The sequence below is a fragment of the Protopterus annectens genome, chromosome 13.part0, assembly GCF_019279795.1.
Source record: "Protopterus annectens isolate FY-2018-M chromosome 13.part0, PAN1.0, whole genome shotgun sequence".
Taxonomy (NCBI): domain Eukaryota; kingdom Metazoa; phylum Chordata; order Ceratodontiformes; family Protopteridae; genus Protopterus; species Protopterus annectens.
This window is the reverse complement of record NC_056747.1, coordinates 1,046,788,306-1,046,800,898: the sequence shown is the minus strand read 5'-3', so window position 1 is coordinate 1,046,800,898 and position 12,593 is coordinate 1,046,788,306. Positions and strand designations below refer to the sequence as shown.

General features: G+C 42.7%; 1 protein-coding gene across 1 annotated transcript in view; it reads left to right on the top strand.

Annotated features, from left to right (window-relative positions):
* Positions 1 to 12,593, top strand: part of LOC122788109 (melanoregulin-like) — a 264,965-nt gene that overhangs the window by 224,826 nt on the left and 27,546 nt on the right. Inside the window, exon 3 of the mRNA XM_044055043.1 lies at positions 11,130 to 11,220. Within this exon, the coding sequence (XP_043910978.1) occupies positions 11,130 to 11,220 (91 nt within the window). The remainder of the gene's footprint in view (positions 1 to 11,129; positions 11,221 to 12,593) is intronic.

Sequence of the window (12,593 nt, the reverse complement as noted above, 5' to 3'; positions counted from 1 at the left end):
CAAGGGAGACAGATATTAGGGCTATGAAAAAGAAGTGTGTGCCAGTTAGACATATGTCAATAAATAAACAGGATGAATGAAAAGGGATAGAAGTTACATGCAGTGGCAGGCATCACTTAAGAGGGATATTTTGCACACACATAATTAGACAAGCAGTACTATGGAAGATGGGATAATAGGTTGCTAGAATGACAGGTTTTGTATTCTTTTACTGAAGAATAAATAAATCTGAAAATCAAACAGTGACTGCAGTCATCAACAATTTGAGGCAAAATCATAGAAACAGTCTGCAAAAGCAGGGATATTTGAAAGGTATCCTGAAGTTTCTCACCCCAACCCATCTCACTGTCTCTTCAAGACTTGCTTGGTGCATTCAGTCACAAATCCTCCTACCATTACTGAACTACAAAAGCAGTTCCTTCCTGCATTACTTTTAAATGCACAGTTTCTGAATGCGATTGGGCTGTCAGGATCAGCTGACAATGATCTGATCCTGACAGTCCAATTACACGTCAGAAGCTGCACTGCCTAGGCAAGGAAAAAGGTTTATTACAGAAGAAAGTTAAGTATTGAATACACCCACAACTCCCCAACCTGCAAACATTGAATATCTGGACAAAGGCTCTTGAAAAGTTGATACAGCTGGCTAAAAATCTGGAAAGCGAATTAGCATGACATTTACATAGCCGATAGTATAACTCCTCCCAATTCAACTACGACTGTGGGATACCAACCCTCAGAAGCATAAGGTTAAAAAATAGAGTGATAAAATAGTGCAATAAATGGGGGCTGCCAGAAGCCCTAGCCATGGGTGAATGGGGAGGGGTAGATAGGATGTGGCGTACGACCACAATGTAGAAAATTATTTAAAGCTGCATAACATTTTACATTGAAATCCAGTTGCTAATTGGAAACAGTGTTGTTATTTAGGTCTTAATTATTAAGTAAACCAATCAATTAATTAATCAATCTTCTCTATCCCCTCAGCCAAAATAACTTAACTTGTATAACTGTAAGGCCAGCTGAGCACAGCCTTGAGTCTCTTATATTATGGCTTTAAAGTTAACTTTTACACACAAAGAAAATCAGTATGGAAAAAGTAGTCATATATCAGATTTCAATAAATCCTTGTACAGGTCCCTCTCAGCAATCCCATAAGGAGACAGTCACTGTCAGAGAAGCTCAGAGAAGCAAAATGTGGTACAGAAAGAATGCATAGCTGAAAAATAAATGACTGATATACAGGTTGGGAAGACCCAGAGGATATGGGGTAGAGAGGTGTTGCTCAGATATAATAAACAAGGGAGCAAGAAAGAAAATAAAGAAGATAGTAAGTAGGGTAAGAAAATGGAAGAGACGAGCAAGAAATACTGTTGGAGTTATAATGCACAGACATCATGCCTTCTGGACATGGGTTAAATGATAAAGATCTTCCTTTATAGTTATGATTTCTAGTTTATGACCCTGTTTGGCTATGGAAACCTCTTTTTGAATTTATGTTCAAGCAATTTATATTTGTTGTATTATATCTTGTTTAATTGTTTCTCAATATTCTAACCACTGTATGCTGCATCATTTGTAAAACTCTGATTTTACTCTTTTTATATGTTCCATGCTCTTTGTAGAAAATAGCTATGTTTATATAATTTTTTATTATTTTTATTATTTTTTATAATTTTTTTGCTATGTATCTTGAGCTTTTCTCCCCAGGCCTCCGCTGAAAACGGTCACCTTGTGTCCAGTCGTACTAACCCGGTAAACAAATGGAAAATAAAATAAAAGATTTTGGTACTAATCCACTGCACCAGGCAAGTAAAATATCTTTTCCATAGCTGCGGAAGATTTGTAACCTTACTCATTCCAGTGCAGATAAAGCCTACTTCAAGAAACACTCATGATTTACTACATGGTGCCAATACTTCAGAGACAGTGGTTTGCATTGTCTGCAGCTGTTCAATAACTTTAATAGTAGAGTAATGATTAGGTACTTAATATCTTGATTTCAGCAAATCCTTCCTTCTAATAAGCAAGACTGAAATGTATCACACAAAAAGTAAAATAAGTATTAAATAAAACTTTAGCAGTGAATTTAACCACAAAGGGAGCCTGTTACCCTTACAAAATGCATGTGTAGTATATTCAGATGCCATATAGAAGGTCCAGTCTAAATGTATTGGTAATGTAGTCAAACACTACTTCATTCTAATATTTAGTTTCCACTCAAATGAGTCTGCATACTATGAACAGTATGTTGAAGAAATAATAAAAGAGGAGTTTGAGTAAACTGAAGGGTGTAAAGGTGATGCAGCAGTGACTGTGACCTATTAAATGCTTGCCTCATCATTGTGACACTGTTTTGTCTTAGATTTAGTTTGTTCTGTGACTGGTGATGATTTTGATGGTAACTGGCTAGTGAGTTAGTTTAAAATAAAAATTAAAAAAGAAAAATGTCCTGTCTCTGTGCACTGTATGGTCAGCAGGATGGAGAGGCCTATTCCAACAATCCTGTTTCTTTCTTTCTTTCTTTCTCGTTTTTTTAAATAATGTCACCAGACGTATATCAATCAGTTTCAAAGACAGTGATCCTTCTTGCTAACCTTGTACTTGTATACAGTCACTGAGTCATCAGGTTCTAGTCACTGCTCTAATTACTTGACTGGCGAGAGGTCAAAGTGTAAAAAAATAGAATTTAAAGGGGCCACACAAAATGTCATGACACCCAGTTATTTTAGGGTAAATGTCTGTACTTTCCAGCAAATACTGGGACTGTTGAGAACGACAAATGCACTGCCTAAATGGTGATGTCAAGAAGTGAACACTAAATGTTAAGTTGTCTATCTCGCCTTCATTCTTGCTGGATGGGTTCGGAGCCGACCTCGGCTCCGACTCGGCCACTCTAAAGCTCGAGAGTTGGTTCCACCGGCTCGAGGCCCCCCTTATACCCCACAATGCTAGGCGTGAATTACCTCAGATCTCGTTTGCCGCTACAGCGATTGAGGTGTTGTTTTTTCTACCGGCTCAGGTCAGTGGTATTAAATCAGGTTTAATAACTATTTAAACCCCTTTTTAGCTTAGCCTTTTCTTCTTTAGTTATAGTGTAGTGGATATTATCCTTCCTACCCTTATCTAGCCCCTTTCTCACAAGAACTGATAAGTTCTTTCCTTAGGCCTTCGGGCCCTCTTCCCTAATAGTGGTGTGTATGTGTTTTTAGGGATTTATTTTATATAAACTAACTAATTTCTTTAGCTTTTAGTTTAATTTACCTTTCTGATAGTGTAATCGGTGTGTGTGTGTTTTGTGTGGTGATTACACTTCGGTTCCTTGAAAATGTCCAAGGATTAAAAGGTCTCAGGCTTCAAGAAGTGTGACTCGTGCTGTCAGAAAATGTCTCTGACAGACGGTCACACTTCTTGTGTGTACTGCCTGGGACCTTTACACCTGCAGGACTCTTGTGCTGTATGCCATGGCTTCAGCCCCAGAGTTCTGCAGGAAAGAAAGAACAAACTCATCCTAAGGGGTTTGCTCAAGCCTGAAGGTTCCCTAACTGCTTCATCGGGAAAACCTTCCAAGGCTTCTAAGACCTCGACTCCAGTGTCTGAGTCGAGGTCTAAGGCTTCGAAACCTACTGCTACATCGGCTCCGGCTGGAGCCGATGAGTCTTCGACTACAGTTTCTGTGGTTCCCTCGGCTCCGGCTGGAGCCGAGGTATTGGAAATTCCTGGGTCGGCTCCGATCAGACCATCGGAGCCGACATCTAGAAAGAGGTCGAGGTCACCATCCCTTGGCTCCGTTCATTCGGCTCCAGCGTCTCCCTTGCTGTCTGAACGGAGCCTCAGATCTCACTCCTCTAGGTCATCGAGGCTCTCGGATCATGACCTCCAGAGGGTAGTGAGTCGACTTCTAAAGTCCGAGGCACTGGCCCAAATGCTTCAGAGCCCGACTCACCAGTCGATGCCTCTACCTATTCCTCTAAATATTCCTCCTCCGACTCCTTTGAGCTCGGAGCCGGGGCGTCTCGGAACTGAGACTGTGGTAGCGTCGGAGCCGATACATTTGTCTTCGGCTCCGTCGTCGGCTCCGATTTCTTCTTTTGAAGAATCTCGGCGCTGGATTTCCCTCGTCGGCTCCGAGGGGGTGAGTGGCATCGGACCCTTGTCCGACCCCCCTCTCCCTCTCGGTGCTTCGGCGCTGGTGAGTTCGGCTCCGACATCGGCCTCGGAGCCATCTCTGTCAGTGCCGAGGGAGGTTCTCAGCTTCTCGGAGCAGGGACCTCTGGCTCTGCCTGACAGGGGTGCGTTCGAGGTCATGCGGAGTGTGTTGGAACCTTGTTCAACTCCACAGTCGGCTCCGTCCGCCCCTCCCTCTTCGGTGCCTCAGGTCATGTCTACTCACTCCCTCATCCCAGACCGCAGAGAGCCAGCTCCTCAAGGATCCCCTGTGGGGATTTCATCCTCTTCCGAGGCCTCCCCTGAATTGGCAGGGGAGCCCCCTAGGAAGAGAAAGTGTAAGAGGAAGCACATAGACTCACCTGAGTCTGTCACCTCTGACACAGATTTAGAGGATTCCGAGGGTTCCCCCCATTCTCCTTCTGAAGATGTCTCCTTTGCGGACATTCTAGAGATCCTGAAACAGAGAGGAAATTGGCCAGCCCTTAACCCTTCGGAGGATGAATCTGTGTATCTTGAGGCGTTTGGCTCTCGACCTTCCACCTCCTGGGTGTCCCCCCACTTTGATCCCCTCATGCAGGTGGTGGCAAAGAAAGCCTGGATGGCTCCTGACTCAGTGGGCCCTACCCCCAGGAGACCTTCTAAATTTATAACAGCACCAACTGACAAACAATTTCTGACCAAAGGTGTTACCGTGGATGCTATGGTGGTAGCTGCTGCCACCAAGAAGGAACTAGCTTATCCTTCAGTGCCTGTTCATCCCCCTAACAAAGAATCTAGGTCTATGGACAGGTATGGGAAGCGGATGTTTTCGTCAGCGACCTTTGCAATGCGTTCGCTGAACTACCTATGCCATTTCACCCGTCTCCAGAGAGACTTGATCAAGGAAGCGAGTGAGATGTTGAAGGATCCTACAGCTGCAGATTTTCAGGACAAAATGAACACCCAGCTGACTACCCTGAATTCGATAGCTAACTCCTCGATGCGCCTCCTTTCATATGCGGCTGATGGAGCGAGTAGAGCCGCAGGGACAGGTGTCACCTTACGCCGGCATGCCTGGATGCGACTATGCAATTTTGCGGACCCCTTTAAAACGTCTTTCACTAACTCCCCGTTTGATGGATCATCTCTCTTTGGTCCTCAAGTGAAAGAAACCTTGACTAGGTGCGAGACGGATGGCAAAACTCTATCTGCCGTCGGAGTCCGTTTTTCTACTCCTTCTAGACCTTACCCCAAAGGCCAGAAAAGTGGGAAAATGTGGTTCCGCAAACAATCTCAAGGAAATTTGCCTGACGCACAGAGTCGGTTCCCCTCCAGAGGCAGAGGAGGGAACAATAATGGTAGACGTCGCCCCAGAGGCAGAGGGGGCCCGCAGAACCAGGGCAATCGAGAAACCTTTTCCGATAAGCCCTTTCAGCATCCCTGAGGTGTTGCCCGACTGTCCACCTTCGGAGGCAGTCGGGGGAAGATTGTCACTGTACCTAGAAGCCTGGCTATCCCTAACTCAAGACAAGTGGGTACAGTCCATCATTTCCGAAGGCTATTCCATTCCCTTCATTCGCATTCCAAACCAATCAAAAAAATCCCTTCCAGATGTTCCACCTGCTCAAAGGGATCTTGCAGCTTTGGAAATTTCAAAGCTGCTTGCAAAAAGAGCAATTCAACCAGTTCCAGCAGACCAGCAAGGATCCGGAATCTACTCCAGATTCTTTTTAGTTCCAAAGAAAACAGGGGACTGGAGACCAATTTTGGATCTCAGTATCTTGAACAAGTCGGTCAAGAAAACAAGATTTCGGATGGTCACGCTACAGTCCATCCTTCCCCTATTGGGAAAGGAAAACTGGATGTGCTCTATAGACCTTCAGGATGCGTACTATCACATAAAAATGAACAGACGCTCCAGAAGATTCCTCCGCTTCAGGCTGGGAACCAGTCATTTTCAATTCAGGGCCCTGCCCTTTGGTCGCACCACTGCGCCCCGGGTGTTTACCAAATGCATGGCAGTGGTAGCTTCTCACCTGAGACGTCAAGGATTCCAGGTGTTTCCATATTTGGACGACTGGCTCCTCACAGCTCCCACCAAGCATCTTCTTCTACTGGCCAGGGACTACACCTTCGCATTTGTCAAAACTTAGGCATTTCAATAAATTGCGAAAAGTCTGTTTTGTCGCCTTGTCGCACTATTACCTTCATAGGCTAAATCTAGACACAGTCAAAATGTCTGCGAGACTAACAGATCAGAGAATAGCAGACATACACAAACTGGTCTCGCTCCTCTTCAGCAGCAACAGAGTCAAAGCCAGGTTAGTTCTGAAAGTATTGGGGATTATGGCGGCTGCCATTCCTCTACTTCCATTAGCCAGATTCCACATGAGAATCCTTCAATGGATGCTCTTCACACAATGGTCATACCAGCAACTTCCAATGTCCCACACCATTATGATTACGCAAACATGCAAGAATCATCTTCTGTGGTGGATGTCTTCCCCTCAGCTCTTCTTGGGAAGACCCTTTGTTCCTTCCCCTCCGGTTGCTACTCTGACAACGGACGCCTCCCTGATCGGGTGGGGGGGGCATTATCAGGGCAGAACTGTCCAGGGCACATGGCAACCAGACGAATGCCACTTGCACATAAATGTTCTAGAGATGAGAGCAGTGCTTTTAGCGTTGCAAGCCCTTCAAGACTCTCTTCCCGTGGGAACGATAGCAATCCAGACGGACAATATGTCTGTAGTGTGGTATATCAACAAACAAGGTGGAACCAGGTCCTATCCCCTATGTCGAGAAGCACTCAGACTGTGGCAATGGGCGATTTCTTCTCAGCGGTTTCTGATAGCAACGCACATCCCCGGGAAGTCCAATCAAATCGCGGACAAGTTGAGCAGAGCTATTCTCATGCCTCACGAGTGGTCTCTGAAAGACTCTGTTGTGAGAGAAATTTTTCTCAAGTGGGGTCAGCCTTGCTGCGATCTTTTTGCTACTCCCCAAAACAGCAAGTGCAGAGATTATTTCACCCTGTTCCCGTTACCAGGCCAGCCCAGCAGAGACGCTCTAGTCCAAGTTTGGCCCCGGGGACTTCTGTATGCATTTCCTCCCTTCCCACTAATCTCTCAAGTGATACAGAAAGCTATCGCTCAGAAGGCCTCATTGATCCTCATTGCTCCTTACTGGCCTCGACAGGTTTGGTTCCCCTTTCTGCATCAATTTCTGTTGGAGCAACCTTGGCATCTGGACCTAGTTCCAGATCTTTTGATCCATCAGTCGGGTCAGTTACATCACTCCCTCCCCTCTCTGAACCTCACTGCTTGGTTCCTCCAGTTCCAACCCTAGCCAGGCTTCCTCAAATATCTCACTCTGTTCGAGATATTTTAATAGCTTCCCATAAATCTTCCACTCGAAAGATTTATCTGAGTAAGTGGAAACGTTTCGCCTATTGGGCTCAAGGAAGGGACTTAGATCCTTTCACTGCTCCCATCCATATGGTTCTTGATTTTCTAGCTGAACTCTTTCATGCAGGTTCACCTCCTTCTACTCTTAAAGTTCAATTGGCAGCTATATCTAACTTTCATGTGGGCATTTCAGAGTCTGCCATAATGTCCCACAAGCTTTGCAAAGCCTTTTTGAAGGGAGTTTTTCTACTCAGACCTCCTATAAGAAATCCTCCTCCTCCTTGGGACCTTAATTTAGTTCTCAGTTCTTTGATTCTCCCCTTTCGAACCTGCAGCTTCCTGTTCTTTAAAATTGCTATCATGGAAGACTCTCTTTCTGGTAGCTATTACTTCAGCTAGAAGAGTTTCAGAACTTCAGGCACTCAGCTGTCGACCACCATATCTGTTGTTCCACAAAGACAGGGTATCCTTACGAACCAACCCGTCCTTTTTACCTAAGGTAGCCTCTGCTTCTAACCTAAATCTAAGCATTGACCTTCCTGTGTTCTTTCCAGAATATTCTAATAGGTCTGAACAAAAATTGCATTGGCTAGATGTTCATCGTCAGTTAAGGTACTATTTGGACAGAACCAAACAATTCAGGAAATCTGACCAGCTGTTTGTCTCTTATGCAGAAGGCAGAAAGGGACTTTCTGTTTCCAAGGTATCACTATCTAGATGGCTAACATCTCTAATTTCCATTGTCTATGAAATAAGACACCAAAAGCTGCCTAACAAACCTAAAGCCCATTCCACCAGAGCTTTGGCTACTTCTATAGCCTTCCAAGACAGACTGGCTATTAACACCATTTGTGCAGCGGCTACTTGGGCTACTCCTCACACTTTCATTTCACATTATAAGTTGGATTTAGCTTCTAGGCATAGAGCTAACTTTGGTTCCACTGTTCTCAAGAGTCTGTTCCGTTAGGCCACCCGGGACAAGGTGCTAGGGATGCGGTCCCATCCAGCAAGAATGAAGGCGAGATAGACAACTTAACATATAGTAGTTATGTTCTTACCATAACATTCCATGTTAGTTGTCTTCTTCTCGCCTTCTTTCTTGCGTCCCACCCTCCTTCCCCCTGGCCTGGACAGACCTAGAGGAGTTTGATTGTGACCTCTCTTTCTACCACCTCTTTGCGATAGGTATATGCTCTGTTGTGCATATTTTCCTAGATCAGGTTTAGGTCACCTTTCTCTTTCCCTTTGTTGTAGAGGTGGACTCCTTTCCAGTTTTTTCCCTGGTTGTATTATTAGCTGGGCCTAGCTCACAAACGAGATCTGAGGTAATTCACGCCTAGCATTGTGGGATATAAGGGGGGCCTCGAGCCGGTGGAACCAACTCTCGAGCTTTAGAGTGGCGAGTGGGCCGAGGTCGGCTCCGAACCCATCCAGCAAGAAAGAAGGCGAGAAGAAGACAACTAACATGGAACGTTATGGTAAGAACATAACTTCTATTTCCCCCTCACTCAGATATATCCACCACTGTCAGTGTTGAGTGGGTTGGAAACAGATTATTTTTTCACTGAGGAAGAGTCTAGGCATCTTCCAGATTTATTTGGAAGAAAGATTAATGGAGTTCTACCAAAGGGCTTCAGTATTCATTAAAATGCTGAGATATTTGTCCCACCAAAAAAAAAAAAAAAAAAACAAACTTGCATATTCACCTTAACATGGCATTTCAGTCCTGATTGCATTATGACAAAAAATATAATTGGATGCAAAATAGGTGTTACTTATGAATGTTGATCTGACAGCTGTGTAAATTGTGTCACTGATAGTGTGAGCCTACTGGCAGACTGATTTCATTTGTGTTCTGATGCTGACAAATAATACTGAAAAAGGACTTTGCAAACACAGGCCTGGCCTAGTAGATAGTGATCATGTATGACGCAATGTGTACTTTTTAAAATTTATTTTATGTAATGAAGTCCCTGGAGGTATGGATTGAGGATAGAGCACAGAAATGATATGCAGACATCCAAGGTGGAGAGAGTCAAATGATAGTAGAGGGAGAAAGGCAGGAAAAGATAAAAGGGGAAGATGGAGTAGGAAGAAAATTGGAGATGGACAGTATTAAAAAGGAATATTATCTTAAGGAGGTAAACAGAGGAAGAGACTAGTCCATCAAATGCATACACTTGACTGAATGAGATAAATGGGTTTGGAATAGAAAGTGGTTTTGTAATATTATCACTGCAGCTGCAGGCCTGTTTAGCACACAGAGCAGATGCTGTTTTAAACCAACTAATTTCTGGTACCTTTCTACTTTCAATTACTTATTGCTACTGTAATTATTTATTTTTGTAGCATGTTCAGAATATATGTGGTGGTCAAATGTTTACAACTGAAAATTTACTCCTTGGCTTTAAGGCTTTGCAAATTGAAAAATTCCTAAGAAACAACAGGTATAAATGACTTACTTTTCTCTCTCTTTACTAGTTTTCTCAGTAGCAGCCTGCATTCAAAAACTGAATAAGTTCATATCTGTTAGTGAAAAGCATGCTTGGAAATATTTAAGCAATAACCCACGCCTGGGTGTGGGTAATGCTGGATTTACCCACGGTTGATGTGGTTTGGTCACGAGGGTGAAGCCTGAGTGACCAAACAAAGACAACCGTGGGTAAATCCAGCATTACCCACACCCAGAAGTGGGTTATTGCTATTATACAATGACATTATTTAAGAAAAAAATACTTACTTTTCTTAAATAATGTCCTTGTATAATGGCGCCTTGCTGTCCTTCCACCATTGGACAACTCCGCTTTGCCATTGCTGATGTACTGCGCATGCGTTTGGAACTTGAATTCCCATGCCTACCCAGTACATCAGTGCTCAGGAAAGTAAGCAATGGAAAAAAGATCTCCGTTGCTACGCATTTTAATAACCCAGAAGAATTATTTTTGCCACCATATCCATTCTTTCCTTATCAAAACATCAGAGGTTAATGAAGCTCTAAAGAGCACCAGTGTTATGTATTATGTGCATTGCATTTCTGATTGGTTACTGAATATTTAAGGTGACATCTACCTCCCACTGCCCCTTTATTACTTGACCAAAAGCATGTGCTGATCCCTCAACTCATAATGCAAATGTCAGAACCACTAATCCCACTCCCATGTTGACAGGTGGCATGTCAATATCTCGTCACTTTTAGAAGAAGATAGAGAATGTACAACAGCTGTTTACTTAAGTGGTGTCAAAGCACTTGGTGTGTTATTAGTATGCATCATGGGCATTGTAGTACATTGGGTGTATTCCTAGTGTAACCCAGGAGAAACTGATTATGCTGTAAAACACTTTCAGATGCAGCATAAGAGTGAACAGTTTTCAATAAATAAAAATGATGGTGCTTTGTAGTCTCTCCACTGATAAGGAAACTACAGCTATAAATTATGCTCGACTGAAAGGTGCCACTTGGAAATTACATCACTGTTATGTAGGAGTTACAGCAATCATTACTAAGTTATATAGGAATTACAGTGGACAATTATTACTAAATTGAGAACCTTTCATGAATGTTTCTTTCTGTAGGGTTACCGGAGGTTGAGCTTTGATATACATGCTATGCGTCAGGTGAGGAGAAATGTGAAGGAGCGATGGAAGATGGTCCTTGAGCAGTTAGGTAAACAAAAACAAAACAAACATTCTGTATTTTGTATGTATCTGTTATTATTAAATTCATAAGTAAATTATGACTGTTTTGATTGCATTATGTCGTGTTATCCATTTCTTTTTCATTCTCTGTAAACATTGCTTTACTTATTACAAGGTCATACTGAAAAGGGGTCCTTGTGTTTAACTCATTTACGTAATACAGAAATAAAATACACAAATATATAAATAAACCTGTTTGAATAGCAGCCTTACTTTCAGCATAAATCTGCCAGATCTTATTATTTCTTTTTGCATTTTATTATAATTTCTTTAACTGCAGTACTTGCACTGCAGCTCTGTATAGCTGATATGCACTCATTTAAAGCATCATTTAAATATAAGCAGTAAGTTCGCTGTGACATCTCATGATTATGCCTCCAGTGTCTGTGGTTTTATTTATTTCACTTCAACTTCTTCTTTGTTGACTGAGTGGATGGGTTGGTCCAGAGGATAGCTAGGGTAGGGCAAAAGGTTCAGCCACCCTGGGTGCAGAGTGTTATGGGATGCAAATGGCAGGAGGTAATCATTTTTCACTGTATTACCAGCATTTAGAAATGAATGCTAGTATTGCACTTGCAGTCAAAACTGAAGTGCTTTAGCAGTCCATGTCTGTCAAGCATAAACTGTAGCAGCTGCTTACTACAAATGTACATTTTGTGCAGGTTGCCAGATTGGGGGACAACACCAGGTACCAGAATAGCTAGATAAATCTCTGGATTGGAACTTTTCAGCCACTATCTGAATAAAAAAGGCACTAAAGTACAGGCAAAAGAACTCAAATAGGATATTGCAAAAATGACACAAGTACACAAAACTAGGTTATGCAACTTTTGAATAGTCAAAAATCTTCTGTTTTCCAACAATTTACAACTACTGAAAATAGCAAGTATTCAAGTAAATTCACTAATGGTTGTACAGAAAAGTTTCTATGTGACAGAAACTAGAGTCAGGAGAGAGAATTGTGACCTTAAGCTTAAGTGAGAAAGAATAGAAAGTTATGAAAACAGCAGATAAAGCAGAGGATGTATTTGTGATTAGTGGAGAGGGTACAGTCATAATTGATTAGAGCAGAAGGTGTTAGTGTGCTATTAATACAAGGTGAAGAATAATAAGCTAAAATGTATATATTTACAATAGAGGGAAGTCCATCTATGTGACAAGACTCTGTAGGAGTTATGTTATGGCTTATGTTTTAATGTAAGAAAAGGATGGAGGTGTATAGACGATAGACACAAGGATTTGACAGAGCAGACTAAGGAAGAAAGATGATTGGGCAGTGACCAGCTCTGTTTTCCTGGGAGCTGGTAGGGAATGAATGATTGCACCATCACAAACATCCAA